General features: G+C 40.0%; 1 protein-coding gene and 1 long non-coding RNA gene across 3 annotated transcripts; both read right to left on the bottom strand.

Moving 5' to 3' along the window:
• Positions 1-26: 26 nt before the first annotated feature.
• On the bottom strand, positions 27-4,911 carry LOC146456788 (uncharacterized). Its single transcript, XR_014858705.1, has 2 exons — positions 3,818-4,911; positions 27-639 (listed from the first exon to the last, which is right to left on the bottom strand). It is a non-coding gene; the product is annotated as an uncharacterized LOC146456788 (long non-coding RNA).
• An 8,576-nt stretch (positions 4,912-13,487) lies between these two features.
• LOC146456787 (SH3 domain-containing YSC84-like protein 1) lies at positions 13,488-22,609 on the bottom strand. 2 transcript variants are annotated; one of them, XM_085092788.1, is made up of 10 exons: positions 22,442-22,609; positions 20,811-20,952; positions 20,236-20,327; positions 18,982-19,147; positions 18,171-18,205; positions 17,374-17,432; positions 15,994-16,045; positions 15,305-15,352; positions 14,206-14,299; positions 13,489-13,815 (listed from the first exon to the last, which is right to left on the bottom strand). In XM_085092788.1, the coding sequence occupies exons 3-10, from the start codon at positions 20,287-20,289 to the stop codon at positions 13,793-13,795; spliced, it is 531 nt and encodes a 176-aa protein (XP_084948914.1). In that variant the 5' UTR covers positions 20,290-20,327; positions 20,811-20,952; positions 22,442-22,609; the 3' UTR covers positions 13,489-13,792. The 2 variants fall into 2 exon arrangements, with proteins under 2 accessions (XP_084948915.1, XP_084948914.1); XM_085092789.1 differs by lacking the exons at positions 18,171-18,205; positions 22,442-22,609 and having other exon boundaries at positions 13,488-13,815; positions 20,811-21,418.
• Between the last annotated feature and the right edge of the window lie 4,883 nt (positions 22,610-27,492).

Here is a 27,492-nt window from a genome sequence, read left to right as displayed (position 1 = left end):
AAACAATGCAAAAAGTGACCTACAAGTACCGTTTTTCACTTTTTTATTCATGTCAAGCATTGTTAAATACTCTGTAACTATTTTTGTCCGACTCTTCTTCACAGTTCTTTATTGTGTAATTCACTGTCTCTTTTGTTTCAATATCGCACTCTCTGTTTTATGTCACACTCTTTGTTTTCCAAGGTTTGCAAGGTTTGTATAGCTTTGAATATCTGTTATTTTCTGTGTAACAATTGTGTATAATGTGTAACAATTGTAACAACCAAGTGGCTGCTACTTATTGTTGTAACAACCAGGTGGCTGCTACGATGGGTGTAGCAACCGAGTAGTTGCTACGATGGGTGTTCTGTTGTAACAACCAAGTGGCTGCTACGATGGGTGTTGTAACAACCGAGCGGCTGCTACAATGGGTGTTCTGTTGTAACAACCGAGTGGCTGCTACGATGGATGTTCTTTGTTGGGTTTTCTGTTTTGATAATCAGCTGACTGCTACGCTTTGTGGTCGCTACGTTTTCTGCCACTGAGTGCTCTTGTAACAAACAGTCCAGCACTATGTAGGTGCTACGTTTTGTAGGCCTTCCTTGCTAACAATCAGTTGGTTTCACTCTCAGGAAGAAATTCAACGTCAACAACTTACACCTGCAAAACAAAACCAAAAAAAGACAATCTGTTAAAATTGAAAGAAAAAATAACTGCTGAAAACTAATCAGAATTATTTTACTAAAATAAAACAAAATACAGTATATGAGCAACTCAGAAAGCTAGCATGAGATTGTTTTTCTGACCTTCCATTATGTTACGTGACATCATACTGGAAGTTGCTTATGATTAGGTAATTACCGATACGCCACAGAGACCTGACTTCCGGCTACTTCGACTTGTCCAAGTGTACCATTTAAGCATTGCGAAAAACATTTCTACCAGTGCCATTGAGATTATTGAAGCTTCTGGAGAGGGGATCATTTAATTTCAGGCCTCATCAAAGGTGGATTATTAGAGAAAGGCGCCAGTAATCGACAATAGGGACCTATTTATCGCTTAACCTCCACCCTGTGAGGTCGAGGGATTATAGAGCGTTTTTCTTTCTTTTCCCTGCAGGGATTTGACGTCCTTGCCAACACTGTTTTGGCTTATTTGGCGCCAGTCTGTAAAAAGGAAACACGCAAGTACGCACAAAAAATCGACTCCAATTAGGTGACATGAGCCCAGTTTATATAAAAAAGTGTTAAATTAGTTGTATTTATTATCAATGGGACAATGATTACAGTCGAACCTCCCGTAAGCGACTACCCATAATGTCAAGGATATGAGGTCACTTACGGAAGGTTGTCGCTTGCCAGAGGTCAGACCACGGGGGGGAGGGGGGTGGGGGTCTAAATTTCGGGTAATTTACATATGGAAATTGCGGACACCCTTTTGCCAGTGCTTATTGAAATCCAAAGTAAAAACTTTTCTTTAGACTGCCTGATTTAAGAGCAAACAGTAAACGGCAATGTTACATTTCAAGCGTAACACATCAACAACTTTGGCGTTTGTTTGTTTGTTACATAGTCCAGTTGACGTTCTTTATCGCCACAATTTTTCTGTTGGATAATACATAGCCTGCGAGCAAGCTCTCTTGGGGGTGGAGAGCTTGCTCGCAGGCTAGATGATACAAGGTTAAGAGAGTCATCATTGGTCGTGCATGTACATGAATGCTATTTACAAGATGAGAGAGTTTCTTTCCTATAAGGGATTCAGATTAAAGTTTATTTCAGTGTGCACTATAGTGCATTATATGTTATCATTTGTTTCAATGTCGGAAGACACTTCCGGTAGCTCCGGCTGTGAGACTTTTTAAAACACTTTTTATTAAAATACGGTATCCGCTGTAATGATGTGGGCCGATATGTTACAGTCAATTTTCGCCCGTGATAGAAACAGCAGATTGTGTGTCAAGTGGTCGCTTACGGGAGGTTAAAAACCATTGAAAATTATAAACAATCATCTCTAAAAGTGGTCGCTTACGAGAGGTGGTCGCTTACGAGAGGTGGTCGCCTACGAGAGGTTCCATCTATAGTGATTTGACTTGAAAACGTTTGGTATTTTGGAAAAGTGGTTGCTCGTAAGGGGTGGTCGCAAAGGGAGGTTCGACTGTATTTCAAATGAGAGTAAAACTTCGCTGTTATTATCCTTTGTTCGATATGGCGAGAAAAGACTCTACCGAAGATTTCTAAATTACATGTACTTCACATAAGCCGTAAATACACGAGGTAACTTTCCCTACAACGCGATGTAATTAAAAATACAGAACATGACGTAATAGTTTTGCCCAACAGGCTCTCTTGTTTTTCCTTAGAGGGCCTATAGGGATTTCTAGTGATGTTACGGTAAATGAGTTCCCCGTTACGACATAATAGAAAACGTTGCATCACGCAGGCAGTCACATTTCCGTGTGTAGGGCATTGTTATAATTAGAGCGGCTGCACATGAGGGTCAAGTCATGAAAATTCAAATACAGAGGTTGAGTATTACTGAGTTAACTGACGCTGCAATCGAGCAGCTTAAACTCTTAACGGGTTCTTGTTTCATATATTACATTAGCCTGTGACAAGACAGGAAGAGGTAGCTCATCCTCTCTGGCCTGTGAACAGGGTCCCAAGTCGGGTGCAGCGGGAAAAGAAAAATGATGAACGTTGTTGAAGCTTCCTTTCATCAGAAACAACAATTCATTATTGAGTCTTTGGTATGCTACCAAATGCAGTCTTAACACAAAAGTATAAGGATGACAGTTTCCCCAATCGTCGCTTTAAACATAAATTAAAAACCATCAAATCAGAAGTATGTATAAAAAAAAAATCAACGCTTTTTCAATTAATTCCAGTTAAGATAAATTACAAACCACAACCTTGCCGTGAAACACACGAGTGAACGTAAACTCTGAATATATAAACCGAGATCTGCAGGACACTTTTCGCCTATTTGTCATTTCGTACAAAATACCGCTACTGATTACAAGCTATATCAACCAAACAGGGTCTAGGTAAAAGCAGTTACCTCAAGCAGTAATTGGTGTCCTCCTCGAAAAAGATCTCTAAATACGACTAATGAAAACGTTTCGAACTCAACGCCAATCTCAAAGTACAATTGTTACCATCTAACTAAACCCTTAACTTGCTATTCGCCGTCTTTATCAACGTAGATTGCACCATTTCAACGTAACCTTGTATCCAGATTGATTACACCATTTCAGCGTAAACTTGTACCCAGATTGATTGCACAATCACAAAGTAACATTGTACCCAGATTGTTTGCACCATCACAACGTAACCTTACACCGAGATTGTTTTCATAGCATGGCAATAACATAATTGATTTTTCGCTCAAAACACCGTACATCATCCCTCCAGCTTGCAAAGATTAGATAGCATTTCATATTGACTAAGCTTGTTAAGGGATCATTTATTAAGGGAAATTATAACTTTTCAAAGGCTAATTTTCAATCAATTTCAAAAGTTGCTAATGATATCGTAATCGTATTAAAGGTCACAGCAATCTCAGAGATAGCGGAAATTCTCGTGAAGCAATCTGAGCTGAAAGAAAAAAGAATCACTCAGGCTAAAGATAACGGATATCATCCAAATTCATAAAATCCTATCAGCGTTTTCCATGTGTGCATGCAATAGTAGTATGAGTCACAAAGATAGCGTTATGTTGTTTCACCCACCGACATTTTCGTCAGATACCCCTCCTACCGGTCTGTTTGACGAAATTCTCATCTTTTGTTATTGTATGAAATCACAGCTAACGTAGCTAGAGGCGAACGTCATATACTTACTGTTGGTAGCTTTCTTGAGGAACAAATGACCGCAGAAAACAAAGGAATTAGTTAGTATGAAGTATCTGTTTGTGCGACGTCAGGCGACAATTGAACAATGAAAGTAATTTGTTCCTTTAGGATATTTATTCTCTGACGTATGCGTCTGTTTTCACAAAAATAATCAAAAGGTCAAAAATGCGCAATGACCCGCACATTTCTCCTACCGCTATTTGTTGTGAAAATGTTACTCAAGCCTCAAGGCTGTTAAAATCAGATGTTTGAAAAAGAGAACTTAATACGGTCGGTACACGAGCAATATTTTATGCGTTTATGGGTAAACTGACAAGGCCCATCGTATTAAAGCTTGAATAACACATTGCGTGATGACCCGGGGAGTGATGACGTTAGCCTGTTTTATTTTTTAATTTTAGAAATGGAAGTGTTGATAATCACGCGAGCGACGATGAGTGACATGACAGATCGTTGACTTGCAAAACAATGTTTGTAATACCTCAGGAAACATTCCAACACACCGTAGTATTGCCAAAATGGCTATTCTGCTGCTGTAGCGTCCCATTTTTGTTGTACATGGACGTATTCAATAAGAAACTTACTGTATTTGCCAATGAATAGGTCATTAAAGGGGGAAAAAGTGCTGTAACGTAAAAAACATGAGATGATCAAATGCCCCGGGGTAAATGGGTATTAAAAAGTCTAATGCTCGACTACCGGAATGGACAGTGTGGGATAATACCCAGTTATTTCCCGGGGGAAGGGGTATCAGTCTCCCATCGTGTATCTAAAACTGTCAAACAAAGCACGATTTTTTTTCGCCAGGAACTATCCAATTTCCACCGTTTTAAATGTCGAGTGCTTCTTTGAAGTCATTCTTTTGATTTACCGCTTCAAAATAGTTGCTTCGCAGATTGATAAAACTATCCTTGCTAATGGAATAGTTTGAGTAACGATGATCGCGTTCCATTACGATAACGTAAGCGTATCAATGATCTCTTCTCAAGTCCCATCGTGCTCTAGAACTGTCAAACAAAGCACGATTCCTTCGCCAGGAACTCTCCAATTCCCACCGTTTTAGATATCGACTGCTTCTTAGAACTAACTCTTTCGACTTACCGCTTCAAAATGGTCAATCTTCCGTTTGAAACGGAACACTTGAGTCCACAACATGTTAACAATATGCATGGCGCCACAAATTTAATCCTAGATTAACGAATAAATCAAATGATGCTTTGACGCCACACAGGTAGGGGTGAGTACGTCCCCTCCCTCGCGATATACGCGACAAGAATAGATTTTGATTGGCCTGCTTTTGTTGAAGAATACATCCCGACTAGTTTAATAAATAAATTAATGTGCAGATTTGTTGCTACGAGTACCGACATTTACGCGAGATACTGGGGCTAATTCATTTATTCCAACTGTGCGCTTCGCCGATTGATAAAACTATCCTTGCTAATGGATATTTTGAGTCACGAAGATGGCGTTATCTTGTTTCCCTTGTGTTACGCTACAAAGGGTCCCACAGGAAATTTTGGAAATTCCATTACGATAACATAAGCTTCTCAATGACCTCTTTTTAGTCTCCCATCGATCCATCCTGGATCGGGACTGTCAAACAAAGCACGATTCCTTAGCCAGGAACTCTCCAATTTCCACCGTTTTAAATGTCGAGTGCTTCTTAGAAGTTATTCTTTCGATTTACCGCTTCAAAATGGTGAAATTTCCGTTTGAAAACGGCACACTTGAGTCCACAACATGTTAACAATATGGCGCCACAATTTAATGCAGTCAGTAATGAAGAAATCAAATGATGCGTTGACGTCACACAGGTAGGGGTGAGCGGGTCCCCTCCCTAGCGATATAAGCGACAAGAATGGATTTTGATTGGCCTGCTTTTGTTGAAGACAATCAGAAGAATACATCCCGGGTAGGAGAGGGGAGGGTTTAATGAATAAACAAGATGCCTGCTACACTGGCATTACGCGTGATGCTGGGGCTGATTCATTTATTCCAACTGTATGCTTTGCCGATTGATAAGACTATCCTTGCTAGTGGAATAGTTTAAGTCACGACGATCGCGTTACGTTGTTTCCTTTGTGTTACGCGACTCAGAGTATCACCGGAAATTTTAGCCTCCCACGCAGACGTTCTTAGGGCAGGAACGCGTGACGAACTGCGTGGGAGGCTACGGAAAATTTGTGAAATTCCATTACGATCTCAATGACCTCTTTTCAGTCTCGCGTCGTGGTCTAAGACTGTCAAACAAAGCACGATTCCTTCGCCAGGAACTCACCAATATCCACCGTTTTACGTGTCGGGTGCTTCTTAGAAGTTATTCTTTCGATTTACCGCTTCAAAATGGTGAAATTTCCCTTTTTGAAAACGGCACACTTGAGTCCAGAACATGTTAAAACAATATGGCGCGACTATTTAATCCGTCATTAATAAATATATCAAATGATGCATTGACGTCACACAGGTAGGGGTGAGTGGGTCCCCTCCCTCACGATATAAGCGACAAGAATGGATTTTGATTGGCCTGCCTTTGTTGAAGACAATCAGAACAATACATCCCGAGTGAGTAGGAGAGGGGAGAGTTTAATGAACAAGATGCCTGCTATACTGGCACTGGGGCTGATTCATTTATTCCAACTGTATGCTTCGCCGATTGATAAAACTATCCTTGCTAATGGAATAGTTTGAGTCACGACGATCGCGTTACGTTGTTTTCCGTGTGTTACGCGACTAAGACTATCAGCGGAAATTTGTGGAATTCCATTACGATAACGTAAGGTTCTCAATGACCTCTTTTCTGTCTCGCGTCGTGGCCTAAGACTGTCAAACAAAGCACGATTCCTTCACTAAGAACTCACCAATTTCCACCGTTTTACGTGTCGGGTGCTTCTTAGAAGTTATTCTTTCGATTTATCGCTTCAAAATGGTGAAATTTCCCTTTGAAAACGGCACACTTGAGTCCAGAACATGTTAAAACAATATGGCGCGACTTAATCCGTCTTTAATAAATATATCAAATGATGCATTGACGTCACACAGGTAGGGGTGAGTGGGTCCCCTCCCTCGCGATATAAGCGACAAGAATGGATTTTGATTGGCCTGCTGTTGTTGAAGACAATCAGAACAATACATCCCGAGTAGGAGATGGGAGAGTTTAATGAATAAACAAGATGCCTGCTATACTGGCATTACGCGAGATGCTGGGGCTGATTCATTTATTCCAACTGTATGCTTCGCCGATTGATAAAACTATCCTTGCTAATGGAATAGTTTGAGTCACGACGATCGCGTTACGTTGTTTTCCGTGTGTTACGCGACTCAGACTATCAGCGGAAATTTGTGGAATTCCATTACGATAACGTAAGCTTCTCAATGACCTCTTTTCAGTCTCGCGTCGTGGTCTAAGACTGTCAAACAAAGCACGATTCCTTCACTAAGAACTCACCAATTTCCACCGTTTTACGTGTCGGGTGCTTCTTAGAAGTTATTCTTTCGATTTACGGCTTCAAAATGGTGAAATTTCCCTTTGAAAACGGCACACTTGAGTCCAGAACATGTTAAAACAATATGGCGCGACTTAATCCGTCTTTAATAAATATATCAAATGATGCATTGACGTCACACAGGTAGGGGTGAGTGGGTCCCCTCCCTCGCAATATAAGCGACAAGAATGGATTTTGATTGGCCTGCTTTTGTTGAAGACAATCAAAACAATACATCCCGAGTAGGAGAGGGGAGAGTTTAATGAATAAACAAGATGCCTGCTATACTGGCATTACGCGAGATGCTGGGGCTGATTCATTTATTCCAACTGTATGCTTCGCCGATTGATAAAACTATCCTTGCTAATGGAATAGTTTGAGTCACGACGATCGCGTTACGTTGTTTTCCGTGTGTTACGCGACTCAGACTATCAGCGGAAATTTGTGGAATTCCATTACGATAACGTAAGCTTCTCAATGACCTCTTTTCTGTCTCGCGTCGTGGTCTAAGACTGTCAAACAAAGCACGATTCCTTCACTAAGAACTCACCAATTTCCACCGTTTTACGTGTCGGGTGCTTCTTAGAAGTTATTCTTTCGATTTACGGCTTCAAAATGGTGAAATTTCCCTTTGAAAACGGCACACTTGAGTCCAGAACATGTTAAAACAATATGGCGCGACTTAATCCGTCTTTAATAAATATATCAAATGATGCATTGACGTCACACAGGTAGGGGTGAGTGGGTCCCCTCCCTCGCAATATAAGCGACAAGAATGGATGTTGATTGGCCTGCTTTTGTTGAAGACAATCAAAACAATACATCCCGAGTAGGAGAGGGGAGAGTTTAATGAATAAACAAGATGCCTGCTATACTGGCATTACGCGTGATGCTGGGGCTGATTCATTTATTCCAACTGTATGCTTCGCCGATTGATAAAACTATCCTTGCTAATGGAATAGTTTGAGTCACGACGATCGCGTTACGTTATTTACCTTGTGTTACGCGACTCAGACTATTATCGGAAATGTGTGAAATTCCATTACGATAATGTAAGCTTTTCAATGACCTCTTTTTAGTCTCGCATCGTGGTCTAAGACTGTCAAACAAAGCACGATTCCTTCGCCAGGAACTCACCAATTTCCACCGTTTTAAATATCGGGTGCTTCTTAAAAGTTATTCTTTCGATTCCCCGCTTCAAAATGGTGAAATTTCCGTTTGAAAACGGCACACTTGAGTCCAGAACATGTTAACAATATGGCGCGAATATTTAATCCGTCCTTAATAAATATATCAAATGATGCGTTGACGTCACACAGGTAGGGTTGAGTGGGTCCTCTCCCTCGCGATATAAGCGACAAGAATGGATGTTGATTGGCCTGCTGTTGTTGAAGACAATCAGAACATTACATCCCGAGTAGGAGAGGGGAGAGTTTAATGAATAAATTAATGTACCGATATGTGACTACGAGGAAGAAAAAAAAAAAAAAAAGAAATCGACCCGTTTTTAGACACGGTATGCCCCTTCAGGGCATCCCGCGTAATTAATGTACCGATTTGTGTATACGACGAAGAAAAAAAAAAAGAAATCGACCCGTTTTAAGACACGGTATGCCCCCTCAGGGCATCCCGCGTAATTAATGTACCGATTTGTGTATACGACGAAGAAAAAAAAAAAGAAATCGACCCGTTTTAAGACACGGTATGCCCCCTCAGGGCATCCCGCGTAATTAATGTACCGATTTGTAGCTGATTCATTTATTCCAACTGTATGCTTCGCCGATTGATAAAACTATCCTTGCTAATGGAATAGTTTGAGTCACGACGATCGCGTTACGTTGTTTTCCGTGTGTTACGCGACTCAGACTATCAGCGGAAATTTGTCAAATTCCGTTACGATAACGTAAGCTTCTCAATGACCTCTTTTCAGTCTCGCGTCGTGGTCTAAGACTGTCAAACAAAGCACGATTCCTTCACTAAGAACTCACCAATTTCCACCGTTTTACGTGTCGGGTGCTTCTTAGAAGTTATTCTTTCGATTTACCGCTTCAAAATAGTGAAATTTCCCTTTGAAAACGGCACACTTGAGTCCAGAACATGTTAAAACAAAATGGCGCGACTTAATCCGTCTTTAATAAATATATCAAATGATGCATTGACGTCACACAGGTAGGGGTGAGTGGGTCCCCTCCCTCGCGATATAAGCGACAAGAATGGATTTTGATTGGCCTGCTGTTGTTGAAGACAATCCGAACAATACATCCCGAGTAGGAGAGGGGAGAGTTTATGAATAAATTAATCTACAGATTTGTAGCTACGAGGAAGAAAAAAAAAAAAAAAAAAAAGAAATCGACCCGTTTTTAGACACGGTATGCCCCTTCAGGGCATCCCGCGTAATTAATGTACAGGTTTGCGATTACGAGGAAGAAAAAAAAAAAAAAGAAAAACAAGATGCCTGCTTTACTGGCATTACGCGAGATGCTGGGGCTGATTCATTTATTCCAACTGTATGCTTCGCCGATTGATAAAACTATCCTTGCTAATGGAATAGTTTGAGTCACGACGATCGCGTTACGTTGTTTTCCGTGTGTTACGCGACTCAGACTATCAGCGGAAATTTGTGGAATTCCATTACGATAACGTAAGCTTCTCAATGACCTCTTTTCAGTCTCGCGTCGTGGTCTAAGACTGTCGAACAAAGCACGATTCCTTCACTAAGAACTCACCAATTTCCACCGTTTTACGTGTCGGGTGCTTCTTAGAAGTTATTCTTTCGATTTGCCGCTTCAAAATGGTGAAATTTCCCTTTGAAAACGGCACACTTGAGTCCAGAACATGTTAAAACAATATGGCGCGACTTAATCCGTCTTTAATAAATATATCAAATGATGCATTGACGTCACACAGGTAGGGGTGAGTGGGTCCCCTCCCTCGCAATATAAGCGACAAGAATGGATGTTGATTGGCCTGCTTTTGTTGAAGACAATCAAAACAATACATCCCGAGTAGGAGAGGGGAGAGTTTAATGAATAAACAAGATGCCTGCTATACTGGCATTACGCGAGATGCTGGGGCTGATTCATTTATTCCAACTGTATGCTTCGCCGATTGATAAAACTATCCTTGCTAATGGAATAGTTTGAGTCACGACGATCGCGTTACGTTGTTTTCCGTGTGTTACGCGACTCAGACTATCAGCGGAAATTTGTGGAATTCCATTACGATAACGTAAGCTTCTCAATGACCTCTTTTCAGTCTCGCGTCGTGGTCTAAGACTGTCAAACAAAGCACGATTCCTTCACTAAGAACTCACCAATTTCCACCGTTTTACGTGTCGGGTGCTTCTTAGAAGTTATTCTTTCGATTTACGGCTTCAAAATGGTGAAATTTCCCTTTGAAAACGGCACACTTGAGTCCAGAACATGTTAAAACAATATGGCGCGACTTAATCCGTCTTTAATAAATATATCAAATGATGCATTGACGTCACACAGGTAGGGGTGAGTGGGTCCCCTCCCTCGCAATATAAGCGACAAGAATGGATGTTGATTGGCCTGCTTTTGTTGAAGACAATCAAAACAATACATCCCGAGTAGGAGAGGGGAGAGTTTAATGAATAAATTAATGTACCGATTTGTGTATACGACGAAGAAAAAAACAAGATGCCTGCTACACTGGCATTACGCGTGATGCTGGGGCTCATTCATTTATTCCAACTGTATGCTTCGCCGATTGATAAATCTATCCTTGCTAATGGAATAGTTTGAGTCACGACGATCGCGTTACGTTGTTTTCCTTGTGTTACGCGACTCAGACTTTCACCGGAAATGTGTGGAATTCCATAACGATAGCGTAAGCTTCTCAATGACCTCTTTTTAGTCTCGCGTCGTTGTCAAGGACTGTCAAACAAAGCACGATTCCTTCGCCATGAACTCACCAATTTCTACCGTTTTAAATGTCGAGTGCTTCTTAGAAGTTATTCTTTTGATTTGCCGCTTCAAAATGGTGAAATTTCCGTTTGAAAACGGCACACTTGAGTCCAGAACATGTTATAAACAATATGGTGCCAAATTTAATCTGTTTTTAATAAATAGATCAAATGATGCGTTGACGTCACACAGGTAGGGGTGAGTGGGTCCCCTCCCTCGCGATGTAAGCGACAAGAATGGATTTTGATTGGCCTGCTTCTGTTGAAGACAATCAGAACAATACACCCCGAGTAGGAGAGGGGTGAGTTTAATGAATAAATTAATGTACCGATTTGAAGCTACGACGAAGAAAAAGAAATCGTCCCGTTTTTAGACACGGTATGCCCCCTCAGGGCATCCCGCGTAAAAAAGAAATCGACCCGTTTTAAGACACGGTATGCCCCCTCAGGGCATCCCGTGTAAAAAGAAATGGACCCGTTTTTAGACACGGTATGCCCCTTCAGGGCATCCCGCGTAAAAAGAAATCGACCCGTTTTTAGACACGGTATGCCCCTTCAGGGCATCCCGCGTAATAAAATGATTTGGTAATTTAAAGCTATCGAGACGCGACGCTTATGGATTTTAGACTAAATGTCAATGAAATGTCTTGAACGAGCGATCCTTGATTGATGTGTACAGTAATCGAAAACAATAAACAAAACTAAAGATATTAAATGTACAAACTTTCCGTCACACTTCCGTTCGCGCCTTCTGTGTAGCTCTACCTTTATCATGCAATCAAAATATTTAACTTGCGCCGATGATTTCTGGGGCCAAAACTTTGGGATGCAATCAGTTGTTCCAATAATTTGCAGCTCTATCAATTGGCCCACATCACCATTCCAGCGGGTCTACCGATACACATCAAAAAACTTGTGAAAAACAACAACAACAACAACAACAACAACAACATCACCGTCCCTAGAGTGTCCCGGGGTGTGCCGAGTGTTTTGATCTGTTAATGTTATGGACGTCAAATCGCAAACTCGAGGGATCCCAGGGTGACCTTATGTGTCTTAAAAATTGATGTTCACCGTGGACAAAAGCCCGTGTAAGCTCAAAAGGAGAGCAAATAACGATCTAATAATGACAATCTGCTGCTCCAGCTTGGAATCTAAGTAAAAAGAAAATCACACAGTAAATCTACCCACGATGATATAATTTAATTACTTGCATTGATACAGCAGGTCGGATTGGATACTGGAAGGTTTACAAAGTTCTTTCTTTTTACATGTTGCACATCTTTTTTCACCGTGAAAACCATTACATCATATCAAGAGAGGATGAAGGTCTCTTCATCATATACATTCCTGTAAGTGTTACAAACCATCTTAAGACCACATACTGTCTTGCTTTGCGAAATTCAACTTCGCAAAGCATTTCAAACTGAATTATTGAAAGCAATTTGATTCGGAGAAACGAGTTCCACAGCTTTCTTTTTCGATTCTTGGTTAATGGACTCATGTTTTGATGGATTCTGTTTCATGCTTAGTGAAACTCAGGCAGTCTTCAACAATGAATCATGATTACAAGGCTATACCTAAGTGTATTTATTCTACTCGGTCAAGGTATAATGGCCACCAAGCGAGCTAGATATCTGCTATTGATTGAGTCTCGCGGATGAATAAAATGAACTGAAACCTTTTGAAACCAGTAAAAAAGAGTACGGAAAACAAAAGACACGCTAGGTGGTATTTGTATTGTTTGTTTGTTTGGTTTTTTTACGTTATTTGTGCCCTGTCTCTAGTCAGTTTCCTGAAAAGAAAAAATATGTTTCCCCAATATTAGAAGCTATATAAAAACGCTCCCTCTTAAAAAAACGTTTTCACATTACATTAAAAATAAGCTTTTTGTTGCGTGAAAAGTTCCCTTAAATTAATGCGCCAATTTTTGCTGTGTTTAATGAACGTCCCGAGATCTCGGCAAACCAAGCAAGACCGACTCATGTCATCGGCCCCATAGAAACAAATTATCTTGTTTGGGGTGAACATGAAATCCAAGAAATCCAGATCACTATGATTGATTTTCCCATACAAAAACACCCGCGACAACCTCAGAGTTTGACGGTAACTGGCGTAGCTTAAGGCTTCTCTTTGTTTGACAGTAACCGGCGTAGCTCAAGGAGAGCTCAAGGCTTCTCTTTGTTTGACGGTAACTGGCGTAGCTCAAGGAGACTTCAAGGTTTCTCTTTGTTTGACGGTAACTGGCGTAGCTCAAGGAGACTTCAAGGTTTCTCTTTGTTTGACGGTAACTGGCGTAGCTCATAGCTTCTCTTCGTTTGACGGTCACTGGCGTAGCTCAAGGTTTCTCTTTGTTTGACGGTAACTGGCGTAGCTTAAGGCTTCTCTTTGTTTGACGGTAACTGGCGTAGCTCAAGGCTTCTCTTTGATCTCTTCATTTTTGTATGCAGCTATTACTAATCCAGGCCATTATTGCTAAGTTCTTCGACATATGACGCTGGGAATGCTCCTTCCACAGATCCTGTTCTACCGACGATCCAACCATTGCCTTCATTTCTGACTTGAACAATAATCTACAACAACAAGAGAAAACCATCTAAAATTTGCCATAAAACTCTACTATTTCTTCAGTATTGTTTTGTTTTGTAATTTGAACTGTTTGTTGTCCTTCAAACAGCCACCTTTACTAAGAGTCTTTTTACGGTGACAAGCTCGCAACAGTTTCTCTTTCATTCGGATACAAACTTGCTGTTTCTTGTGTTCCTTTTTAGGACACCGCTTTTCCAGCACAGCCCGGTCATGGCAAATAACGCAAAAAGGAACTCAAAGAGCACTAAAGTGTTTTTTTGAAACAGCGGCGAATAATCAAAAGAAAGAAACTCGCTGAAAAGAAAAGTTGTTAGTCAATTTGCACTGTTACATTCGCATGAATTGAGCCTGTTCTAACGCAACCATCTGCTGACCTGATTCGCTTGAATCTCCTGATTCGCTTGAATCTCCTTCCTGACCATTGAAATCGAAAAGGCAACGGAGAATAACGTCATCTGGCGAAATGACCTACAGCAGAGACAAAGGAACAAATGTCAGTCAGTGCCTTTGGTGTCATTATGCAGGCGTACAGAACAGAAGAATACACTGCTATTTGAAATTTGTCACGTCCGATACCAAGTAGTTGGGTTCCAGCTTTTTTGGTTTCTGTGCCACTTTTTCTCAGGCCTTCACGGTCATCCGATGATGTAATCACGTGACCCAGGGCGGACTGGCCGCAGTGAATCCACTTTACGGAAAAAAGATGGCACCCTGCTCTCCCTTCCCCTCCCCCCAAAAAATTCGCACGAACTGGGCCTGTTTTCACGCCACAAAACCACAAAAACTTCTGACATGATTCGGTTGAATCGTCTGCTTCTGAGGGGGTTGGGTGGGTTGGTGGGTTGGGGGAGGAGGGGGGGGGGCACATAAAAGTGCATTCAAATGAATACAATTCAACCGGCCTCTACCTCTACCCCCTCCCTGTATCTGTGCAAAATGCACAGAATACACTATCCTCGTTTACTATTGTTGTGTTACATTTTCGGTCTTTACGATTGAACACAACAAAGATTACGTGAAAACTGCAAAGGACCGCGAACGATAATGCTGTCAGTTGACGTAGGATCTACAAGAGACCTAATCAGCCAAAAATAAACTGTAACACAAACTGCAAGGCTGATACTACGTGAAAGAGTTGACTTTGCGAGACAACAACCCGAGAGAAACCGACAAAACAGGGCTGCAACCGTGGACAGCTGTTTCGTTCTTATTGGAACTCGTCAGCACGGTGTAGCAGTTCTATATGAAACCAGCGACAGAGCCAGCTCAAATAAAATGCAACAAAACCCATGTCCTATCAAGTTTCGTACTTTGAACCCGCCCGCTCCCCAAATCACGCGTTGCCACACCACGTGCCTCAGGGAGAAAGCAGACAAAGCATCGAATTCCTGTCTCGCAAAGTCAACTGAATGTAGATGGCCAAAACCATCTTAACATTGAAACGCATGGACAAAACCATTTTTTTTTTTTTACCTGCACATACGATGCTGGAAAGAATCCTGTCTGGCTTTTACTTGTGCCCTTAATAACAACAAATAATAGTGTTAGTTTATGTGACCCTCAATGATATCAATGGACGTTGCTGGCTAATCATGATGGAATTAAAACATGCTAAAAACAAACCAGTTAAACTGATCATATAATTGAATCCACGCAAAAACAAAACGAACCTCAAATGACGATTTCAAACTAGAGAAAGCCCTGCTGTCAGGAGCTTGAGTTAATTGAGGGTGCAATTTCGTTCACGCTAACACGTGGCGTGACTGACAGGCGCCGACGACATTGTGTGCTACTATAACTCAAGCGCCTGACAAGACACCATGCTGTAAAGCACAGCCTTACTGGGGACTCTTTAGGCTCGATTACCAGCCCAGAGGGACCCGAGGGACCCCTCTCACGAATGTTAACAAAGCTGTTCAAGGCAGAAGACAATTCGTGCCACTTGTTTCTAGTTTTAGATTAGTTTTAAAGCTCTTAAAGCCGTCAATTCTTTTTCTCTGCCACTTTGACTCTTGAGACTGCTTAAACAGGAAAATTGTACATATGAATCAGAAATATGGAAAAAGATAAATCTTAGAGAAGCAATAATCTGCTGCAGGATTTAACGGGGAGGACTGCTTTTAGAGGCGATCAGGAAAAATAAAAATAGAAATTAGTCTTACCTCCCACCAGTTTTCATCTGCGCCGTTAATAACTTTTATTTTATCACCAGCACTACAAGATGGGAAAAAATACTTTGTTGTACAAGAAAACGCCAGCCACCTTTTAAAGACATATTTGAGTAAGTTTCTAGAGTGTGATCTGTTCGGATGGTTGAGGTGAATATTTTGGTCGGAGAAAGCGTTAGGTAATAGAATTTTATTCTCCGCCGGAATTTATTAGAACTGTTGTTGGTTTTACGAAAATGTTGGCTGATTTTTTTTCGTATTTTTAATCATATATTTACCACTTTGAAAACGAAAGGAATTAGTCTTCCAGAGTAACGAAATTTTTAGTGGATATTATCCAAAGAAAACTGTAGATTTTTTATACAACTAAATCCGAATTTACAAGTGAACCGTTTGGTGCCCAGAAGGAGAACGATATCAATGTATTACTTAAATTACAACTACGCTTGGGATTGAATATACAAATTAGAGGTATCGAACGGTCCCTTAAAATTATCTAGTGCTCGCCAAATTTAGCCTTTGCTCGATTTGCTGGCAAAATTTTGACGAGTGCTCGCTTGCTCGTGCTTCTCAAAATTTTCGCATTTGCTCGCAAGCTCGCATGGGATTCTCGTTAAAGATTGCTCGAGAATCATGCTTTGTAGGTTTTGTAGTACAGAAATAAATCTCTGCCTGCACTTCTTTGAAAACACATGACAAAAACATAAGTTAACATATGTTATTCTTAAGATGTAAAAGTGCTGTGTATTGTGGAGGTGTCACTCATACTACTAGCCGCATTCTAATAAAATAAAAAATAAGAATAAATAATCGTGTGAAATAAAAAAATAAAATTTGCTGCTAAAGGAAAATTTACGAACGTGCTCGCTGCTTACAAGTTCTAAAAATGTTTCTTCTAAAATGTTCGCTGCTCACCAGACAAATTCGATTATACTGCTCGTGCTCGCAATAAACAGCACAGTGCTCGCATGCTCGCGAATGCTCCCAAAGACCATTCGATACTCCTCAAATTGTGACTGAACTTAAGCTGGGTCTTCCGAGTATGCGCAGATTAAATTTACTACTGAAGAATTTGATTGGATTTTCGATGATTGTCAATTATCGATTATTATTAAAAATGGTAACACATCAGTGCTTTGTATAACCTGTTATCGGGCCTAATTCTTAGCAGTTCTCTTGTTTTCTCTTGCATGGATACTCAGTCGTTTCAGGTTTCCACGGGAATGGAGCAAATGGTTAACAAAGCGAAACGAAAATACGGCCTGGTGGCATGTTACACAATCAACAGTTTTCACTGATTGTAGCGAAAACTTGAATAACAAAATCAAACCAAACCAAAGCAAACAAAAAAGAAATGGAAATCCATGAGCTCACCATAATTTAAGGTCTCCATCATTCTCTCCCTCGAAATCGTAAAGCGCTACACAGCATTTCTGAAATAAAAACACCATTTTGCTGATAATTAAACCACACTGAATTGAGGACAAGCGGTGCTGAAAAAACTGAATGAACATTGAATGAAAATGTTATTCCAGTAGACAGGAATAAAATACAGTGCTCTGAAAATTAAACTTCGAATCTGGGCCCTCTAACATAGACGAATAAAACAAACAACTACCTACGTTGCGCAGTTTAAGAAACCTTAAGCAATCACAGTGGTAAAGTTGATGAAAATTACCTCGTGCAGTGAAATACAGCCCGCAAGATTGACCAATCACCGCGCGTACTAACTTAGAAATAAAATAACGTACCTTAACGAAGACCAATTTAACTTACGTTCGTTAAACTACGCCGGTAGTTCATGATTACTTTTAATAAAAGTTTGTTAGTTTGTTTCATCTGGCCAACGTTTTTTAGTTCGTTGGGATGCTTCAGCGAAAGCGAAACGAAGTTCATCTTTATATGTTTTATTTACCTTCGTAAATCAAAGTAAACGGTCCCAGGCTATGCCCCTTCCCCACCCTCCCCGGTGAGGGCGTTCGTTGGGAGTTTCGAATTGATCGGTGCATTATTTCACAATGTACATTCTCGAATATAATACTGCTTTGCGGTTTTTACAAATCATGCCTAAACTTTTGTAGCTAAGCAAAAAGCATTGCATCTGTCTGTAAGAGGAAGTTGTCCACAAGTTGAGACGGATAGTTATACACATACATCTTCAAAATTCTTACCATTCCTGAGGAAGGAAACATTTTCTCTGCATTATCTGAAGCCAGAAAGAGAAACAAACTTCTGTGAGTTCTGTGTCAATAAAACAAATTTTACCACATACTCAAATGGTTCGTTTCGGTGAAATATCCCCTGTTTGGAAAGACTGACATAACCCGGCTCAAAAATTCGGATCAAATTGTGAAGAACGCTAAACTAGTGACTAGCGTTTTCTTCAGCGAAAGGACAAACTTTAGCAAGGCTGAAAACTAGTTCCCTTTGTGTTCGGAGGTGAAAATACGTCATTAAAAGCGCAAAAAAGGCCAGCTAGCATCTTCGGGAAGCCAACAACAGCTCGTACATTCGGAAATAAGATTCCGTACCCCAAATTTTTTTACAATTTAGGTTTTCAGATCAAACTGTGTTAGCTCACACAAATTTGCCTCCTAAAAGGCTGTTAAATGACTGGGGAATGAAGAAAACAACGTTTTAACTATTTTGTTTTAATGCTCTCGTTGGGTGTCAATGGAAGTTTTCCTGAGATCCCCATGGCGCACTTTTTCCCCACTGTACTGATAAAACTTAAGGATTACATTATAAACCGAACTCCACCAGCTACAGAAAACTGATAGTAATACTAAAACGAGAAGTTTCAAGCGAGGTAAGGAAATATGGAAGATAGGAAAAAGTACGCAAGCTTAACTGAAAAAGATTGTTTTTTTAGTTTAAAGGACAAAGTTAAGGTATGCCGGCGCTTTTGTCAGAGGAAACGCGATTATAAGAACAAGGACACTCATTTGAATATTTTATCATCTTTCCTCTTCGTTTTCTTACCGTAAAAATCGTCGTCTGTCCTGTACGCAGGTAAAGATGCTGTTGGACCCAAAGCTCCTCTGTGAGGGGGTGGGGTGGGAGCATCGTCCACATCACTGTACACAGGGCCATCAGAATCATCTTCCTGGTTTCGTTGTATGCGCAGTGACTGTCCCTTTGTATTTGACTGTAAAAAGGAACCACACAACGGAGTCAAGTCACACTCAGCCCCACGCTTACCTACATTACGAGACGAGATTTGACTTCAAGTTTTTAGCTTGTACTATGAAGAGATGTTTCCGAGAAAGCGTCATTTTACTCTTTGTGAGCGGCGAACATTGACGCAGTTATTTTGAACAATGATAGCTAAGCCCTTTTGTTATTCCAAAAAGAAAAGATTTAACTACGTTCCGAGAGCTTGATTTCGCCACTATGCCGTTCTCACAAAATCCTGTGGTAACATGACCACGGCCATCTCATTTTCCCGCCAAAATGACCCTGGTTCACTCGCGCGCGCCAATTTCGCAGTCGTACTTGTACTCGTACTATAATTGGGGAAACATCGTTCGCGGTACCACTGTTTCAAAGACTTTAATGAGTTAGAGAGAACTGTAAGAAACTCAGCAAGTTTTCCAATTTTTAAGATGTGTCTTTTTTCTGCTTTTTATAATTAAGTATTTGTTTTTAATCCTTGCAGTGTGTATGTTGTAATTATTTTTATATCTCGATTTTAGCTTAAATTTTTTATATTTTAATTGCATCATATAATATACATCTAGTAATAGGACCTCTATGTAAACCACTCTTGTGATGGAGCATCCTATTAAAAGATTGTTATTATTATTACTAGAACTTGGTCTTTATCAGCTGGGATTCTACTCCAGTTTCTATTAAAGGAGTCCCACTACAATAATTATCCCTGGATTTTTCCCACAGTAAGGGAAGCTAATCTGTTATAAGGTTGTGGTCCCAGAGGGGTACCCTTTCAAATTTTTAGTAACGGAGCGGTACGGTGGGAGAGGGGAATGAGCAACTCGCCTCTCGTAAACCTAATCCATTTTGTAAATTCTTGAAGAAATTCATCAGGCTAGTTAATGATAGCTTTAAGCCAGACCAAAACCACTTGTGACTTGTCCCATGCATTTTCCAGCACTTGGCACCGGTTTTACGCATTTGCTCTGAATTCTGATTGCTTCATTGTGCTGTTTAAATCAGCTGTGATTGGTCAGAGTACACTCAATCATGAAGCGCTCTTATATACATCACAGCACTCACCCTATCTCCTGGACAGTAAGGTACATTGTCCCGACACTTGTGATGTACGCTCATTTTACAAGCCTTTCAGCGAGCACCCTGTCGAATTAAACCTGTTATTCAGGAAAGGAAAAAAAAAACAGACCAGGTTACAATAAAGACAGCGAATAGCACCACTCTTCCAGGCATTTTATACACACTTCTGCTATACAAGGTATACCAACCGCACCAATTGCATCAGATGTGTTCCAAAATAATATCAATGCCCACCCCTTAGAACTTAGAGGAAGTTTCAATGAATGTTCTGAGGTGTGAAAGACAAAGAAAAAGACAAAAAAGACAAAATGTTGTAATGGAAGCATTAAAATTTAAAGAGACGTGGATGTGAGGGCTCCAAATTAAAAAAAAACCTTCCACGTGGTACGGACATTTACTTATATAACACAACAAATCCAAATCACCCACTGGTGAAATGAAACTTGCCACTGATTGACGTTCTAAGCACGTCTTGAGCCCAATCCATCTGGTTCTCAGTTTCCAATCTTGTAAAGGCATGTGACAAAATCGGCTACAATATCAAGCAGAAATCTTAGCACCTTTTATAAGACCTTTGCAGTAGTAACAGAATTTAGGCTTTTTGAAAGTGTGTTCTTCAAACTGATGCTGTCCAGCTTTCCTTATTTTCTTCCCTTTAGTGCTGTGCACACTCTGTCTTTTGTCTACTGGACCTGTCACACTCTCATCATCGCTAATTGTTTCATCTTGAAGATCGTCCTCAGTAAGTTGAAGCCTGTTAAGAACATCTCCTGTGAAAAGTTTAGTCTACAAAGAAAAATATAGAGCGTAATTATAAAGATAATATACCCTGCATAGCAAACGCATGAAAAATATAGGGCATGCAAGCCACGTGCGCGAGAGAGAGACACGCGAGGGTAAAAGGAGCCACTTCCACCCTCGCGTGTTCCCCTCCCTCGCGCCCCATGCTATTTTTCGCGTCCTTTATATTTTTCACGTGCCTGCTACGTAGGCTAAAAATAATATGATAACATCCAGCTCAATTCAGTATATTACAAATAACAGCCTAATCAAGCAGCAATACCCCAGTAGTTACAGTGTATTGCAACAAACTACTTCGACATATTTTCTTTTTTGCAAGCTGAAGAACAGAATGTCCCTTTCGGTTCTGAAGTAACCGATTAAGTTAGGAACAACTGTGTGACCTTTAAAAACCAGTCTCACCTGCTCTTTAGCAACACAACAATACCATTCCTTCATTCTCAGTTCATTCCTTTGCTTTAATAAATCTTCTTCAACTTCTGTGGCATTTCCGTACGATAGGTTATCTGAGTAGCTACGAACAAAAAACTCATATTTCACAACAAATGGAATAATACATTGTTCCATCTCATTCTGGGTACTGTATATAGTTTAATGCTCTCTTGCAACAACTTTAACTCTAATGAGTTTGCTAGACTTTTTTTTTAGTCCTTTGCTTCATTTTTTTTTCTTTGTTTTTGTTTACTTTGTTTTTAACACATGACCATCAAGTTAAAACATGTTTTGAAGGAGCCATCGCGAAACCAACGTAAGTCATGATGTGGCCTTGGCATCCAAGTTTCTCTAAATTCACTCTAATTTGGTATGCATATAGGCTGGTTCTTAATTGTGTCCGAAAAATAGTTGGTAAGCACTGGAAGGGATAGATCACAGCGCCCTTGGACATTTACTTGCAATTACATGAAGTTAATTTCCAGTTACCCTAAAAGCACTCTGGTTCGACTAAATAGCACTCAAGTCAGCTTAAACAGCTCTCCGGTTTGCTTAATAGTTAGCATTTATGTTGGGGGTTAGGATATGTAGCCAAAAAATGGTGAGTTCTGGCAGCGGGTCATCGATTGTTTAGTGGTTAAGATCACTGCCTGGTGATCCCATGGCACATTTTCCAATCCCGCTATTTTTATAGTCATTCTTTTTATCTTGAAAACAAAATAGAAGAGTGATTTATACTTTGTGTATGAAGATTTGAAGAGGGAAAGCCGCACTCTGATCTATGACAACAAGTGCTTTCCAACATAGTTCCATGTTAACTTTATAATTTGCAATCGAGGGCTTGAATTTGACTTAAGCCTAAAACCTGACAGAAGCAACTGTTAACTGATGTTCGAAATGATAATAACGACTCCCTGAGCCAAAGTAGAGCCTACAGACTTGCAATAGAACTTAGAACTTAGAACTTTTGTTCGGCTTTAAATAGAGAAGAAAAGAAATCATTTCAAACATCACTTAACAGTTCGGTGAGTTTTAGGCTAAAGTCATGGGCTTGTTGGGTGAATTCAAGCCCTCCAATCACAACGAAAACATGGAACTATGTAAATTCTGACACAAGAACCAGTTTGAATGTATGCATGCCAATTAGGGCAAACTCGAGAAATTTGGATGCCAAGGCCAAATCACCACCTACGATGGTTTGCAAAATTTCCTTCAATTGAAATTTCTTACTATAATCCAGTTTATAACTTAAGAAAATTCACTTGTGAGATCTTGATTGTAAAGTAGTATAATTATTAACAAAGATGAAAAAAATACATGTGAACAAAAAACACATTCAATAATTGAATTATTTTATTTAAAGCTAACTATGCATAAAACTATGAATTCAAAGCACTTCTTTAAATTGTTGAATCAAGACTCACCTTTCTTTTAACTGTTTTAGGGACTTCACAGCTTCTTGATCCTTTTTAATCGATGGCCGGATTACTTTGTACTTACTTTTAAAATTCCATTAGATTGCTGATGTCCAGCTGCCGCTGGCGCAATAACGTTGACAGTTCAATACGCATTCTCGTATGTCAAATGGCCAGTTGATTACGATTAGCCCAAAGTTAGCCTGCGAGCAAGCTCTGTATTAAATCAGCCTCGAGCAGCGAGCGAACAGGATTGCTCCCGCTCCAATCCTCTCGCGGTTCGCTTCGCTTGCCACCCCTCGCTCCTCAAATTCATGTCTCGTGAGAACTCTTTTCCTGGCAGTTTGGATGGTAACTTACAGATGCCCGACTGCAGCAAACTGGAATTAATTACGAGCCAATCAATGATGTTACTACACTACACGTGACCTTATGAACTTGATCAAAGAAGGCTGTGTTTCATAAAGGAGCGCATTTTCTCGCATGCCGGCTATAACTGATACCGCCGGGTGTAACCGAAAAACAAATTTTTTCTTCTCTCAATCAGAGTCTTTACGGGACTGTAATTCTTTAACAAATATCTGCTGTTGTTATACCGTACTCAGTTCAACCAATGATAACACCCCCTCGAATAATCTAACTCCCCCAAATCCTCTTTTGCACTTGTTAGAAATACTAATGATTTATAATATCGGTTATCACCTTCCCCACGAATGTTTTTACATTTCATGTCACAAAACAACCTTATGTAAAAAGCAAACGATCAAATCAGCAAGTTGTTATAAACTCACTTTTAGTTGTGTTTAGTGAAGACTTTCGCTGTTTAACCGACGCCCTCACGAAAACAACTGACGCGATGAAACTTACAACTTACAACACCACGACCACAACGACAAGGGCATTGCAAGACGAACCATCTGCAATAGTTGTTAGTTGATGAAACCTAACCCGCAGTGTTGGGTAACGAGCAAGACTGGTCTACTTTTCCTACAGCTCTCAGTGAGAATTGACGTCGCGACAATATTAAGTTGCGAGATGCCGAGTATTGAAGCAGGTTGGTCGTTTCACAAACATATAGCAAACTAAGTTGAATTGTGGGGCATACATTCTGTGACTTTGCCTTGCAAAAATGTTCGTCAACGTTTTCTTCCAAGAAAAATTGGTCCGTGTAAGGGAGTCTTAGGTTGTAAGAATCGTGTCAGATGCAAATATTTTAAACGATATTTCTCCGTAAGAGTAAACATTCATTGAAAGCTACACTGCAAACTTGAAACTGAAAAATGAGCTAAAGATGGCTGAATGTTTGAGAAGAAAACTATAACGTATTAAAGATTTTGCTTTTGTAACGTGACTAATCAACAAGTAAACAACATAGTCATTAATATTGATTTATTTGTAAACAATACAATGAAAAATAGAATGAAATTATACACTTGTATTCATGATTTGTATCAAAGCAAAACATGCATGATTTATGTACAATAAATAATATCGCTGCACTATCGGCTTCACTTCTAGCCTGAGATATTTTCACTACAAATCCCAACTTTTCGTCATTATTGGGTATCCTAAATATATATACATAAAGTCTATTCACATTTTGTACTGTTGCTTCGGAATACGACCTCACCGCATCCAATTATTCTAATGTACATGGGCCAACAATTCTATTATTTTGCTTATCAAACTACTGTTTTCTAACGATTTCGTTGGCTTGTTCTGAATTCTGATCGCTAATCTTCATTTTAAAATGTTTGACGAAATCCTATGAATTCGCAAACTATACGATACAGTAATAGCCCACGTATAAGAACCTGAATTTTTCAATTTAGCCTAAATAGGTTCTTATATAAATGGTACTTGAAGCAAATTTAGGCTACCAAGGTTCTTAAAATAGGTTCTTATATTTTCATATGAATTTCATCTGGACTGAATATACTATATATATTATAAACATCATCTCATGATACAGTATAATGGCAAACACAATAGACATACAACATGGTACTTAAGCTTGAAAGAAAAAAAAGTTGTGTCAAGTTACTTTTAAATAGATGATGATCTTAATTCAGCAGTTTCTACCTAATTATTCACTTTCACAGCAACCCCACTGATAAGAACCTGACTTAAAATTTTAGCCTAAATGGGTTCTTATGTGGAGAGGTCTTAAAATGAAAATTTTAGCCTAACTGGTTCTTAAAACCCAGGTTCTTATACGCGGGCTATTACTGTATTTCGTAAAAATGTTTTCTGGTTCTACCTTGTTAAGTCCTGTACCCTAAACACTTTCACACACTTTGCTTTACATGATTGCTTTTTGGTACAAATTTTTCTCGCACTATTGTTGCGCTTGAGCTGAGAACTCAGGCTAGCAGCGATTTCAGTGAAATTTGGGCTCGATTCAACTACAATGTTTCCTACGATTCGCTGCAATTTTCCTAAAAATCAACCACCAAGTTCCATGAGATTTCCAACTCTGCGACATCTCGATGACAAATCGCGTCCAAATCGCACTGAGATCGCCGCTAGTTTACACTTCAAATCTTCATTGCAAGCTCGAGCACAACAAAAACACTGTCCAAAAAATTACACACGAATCGCTAACTTCTTTATCAATTCGAACATGTGTTCTGGGCTGGCTACTGCCTGGATCAGCAAAAACTAAGAATGACATTTCTTGGAGTGATTTCCAATTTCTTTTGGAGTAGAATCTCGATAACTACAACCGTCAGGTGAAAATCGATGAAGGTCGATTCCCACTGTCGCATAATTTAACATGCCTTACCGCGCGTGAATGTACGTGTGTAAACAAATCGAGAGAAAAAAAAACATATGGGCAGCTTACGTCTGTGGAAAAAGTTAAACCTGGTTCAACTTTTTTAGCAGACGTAACTCGTCCATACGTTTTGTGAAGTTTGAATTACGCACAATCACGCCCGTTTGAATGCACGTAAAATTCGGCATGGCGAGAAATCGAGTTCTAGTCTGAAATGTCAGCCGAGGAGACGGCTGACATTTCAGACTAATCGAGTTCGGGAGGTTCGACTAAACGATATTTTGCAGCAACTAGTATACACCAAGCTGAGATGTAAAAAGTAACCTTACTGACAATCTGTTTAAGCACAGGTCACCAAAGCGTATGTGACACAGATTACCATGCAAGCGTGATTTAAGAGTTTGTATGGAGTTAAAATTAAATCCAAATTTAGACAACAATATTTCCACAAAACTCACCAAAAATATAATAAAGTCTGAAAAATCTTACCCGGTGTGTTTTGCTGTGTTTTCAATGCTTCTCAGTGCTTCTAAACGCTGTTTAGAGCGGTTTAACTCTCAGCAGCTGTTCCACGTGCATCACTGTATTATGTTAATGACAAGGTAGGAAACTAAAAGTCGAATTTGAATAAAATTTGGCCCGTCATTTGAGGAGAGCACTTCGAAAACCTCGCTAAAATTTGCTTGAAACTTAAGCACTCGCTTAACTGTCTCTCCATATGGCAAGAAGGATGATGTGTGGTCCTTCCTGGGTAGATAATTTTCGGCGAAGTTTATTTATTGAGACACAGGCCTTCGTTGAAAACAAAGTTCATTTCAAATTGGGTGCCATTTTTGCCGCCGACAGAGCCGTGTCCCTGGAATGTTGGAACAAACTCACGGTCAAACCTAGGCACGAGTACTAAAATGTGCCCAGCCGGGGAAATCCACGGGAAGCCTTTGGCACGTAACAAACCACGCAAACCTCGTGGTACCGTAGCTTGTTCTTTTTGGATTGCTCGCGTCATCAAAAACACGTCACGACGGAAACCCTTTGAATTCAAGTGCCCGGAAGTGCGTTTTTTAAAATAAACAAGTTTGCTCCGAGTGCCATATAATAAACTATTTATACTAACCTAGCTTGCTCGAGCCGTACTGGGGAATATTGGCCTTGGGCCAATATTCTCCAGTACGGCCCTCGCGCTCGGTTAGTAAGAGGTTAATATCCGCCGGCCTTGCATAGCTTGAAGGCCTGTTTAAACGATTTTCAACCTTTCACCAACATTCGTTCAACTAGCAAATGTTGAAAGTTCAAGCAATGTTTTTGAGAGGCCGTTCAAACGGTTTCAGCTGACATCGAACCAACAGTCCGCCTAAAAATCCAAACAATTTTTTTTGCGAGGAACTGGGAATTTATTTTAAAGCCTGACAGCGTGTGCCTGCGTTTATGCGACAAATGCTATACGAAGAGTTAAAAAGACTTCAACTTCATCCAGCGCTTTGGAGAAAAAAGTCCAATGTTGAAACGATGTTGAGTGAAAGTTAAAACTAATTTAAATTTGTTTCAACACGATTTCAACATTTCTCAAAACTATTAACAATATTGAACGACATGTTTACGGGTTGAGCGAATGGTGAAGCAAATGTTGAAGCCATTTAAACAGGCCTAAAGTGGCCTTTTTCGTTCAGCCCCCGAGGAAGCTCGTCACCTCCGCCGTTGGGATCAGTCTGTCGTTATTATTTTGTATTTGAGATAATTTGCTGATCCAGGTCTACAAGTGATCCGGCACCACTCATTGGTTTGTCGCTGTGGAATTGCAGATTTTATTGTATTCTAAAG

This window comes from Pavona decussata, unplaced genomic scaffold, assembly GCF_977016875.1.
Source record: "Pavona decussata unplaced genomic scaffold, jaPavDecu1.1 SCAFFOLD_254, whole genome shotgun sequence".
NCBI lineage: Eukaryota > Metazoa > Cnidaria > Anthozoa > Scleractinia > Agariciidae > Pavona > Pavona decussata.
This window is presented reverse-complemented; position numbering and strand designations above follow the sequence as displayed.

Excerpts from the sequence above, each read along its gene's own strand:
- LOC146456787 (XM_085092788.1), bottom strand. The coding sequence starts at position 20,289 with ATGAGCGTACATCACAAGTGTCGGGACAATGTACCTTACTGTCCAGGA. Across the intron at positions 16,046-17,373 it reads GATGGAGACCTTAAATTATG|TGCTGGTGATAAAATAAAAG; the intron begins GTGAGCTCATGG and ends CCCATCTTGTAG. Across the intron at positions 14,300-15,304 it reads TTCCAGCATCGTATGTGCAG|GTCATTTCGCCAGATGACGT; the intron begins GTAAAAAAAAAA and ends TCTCTGCTGTAG.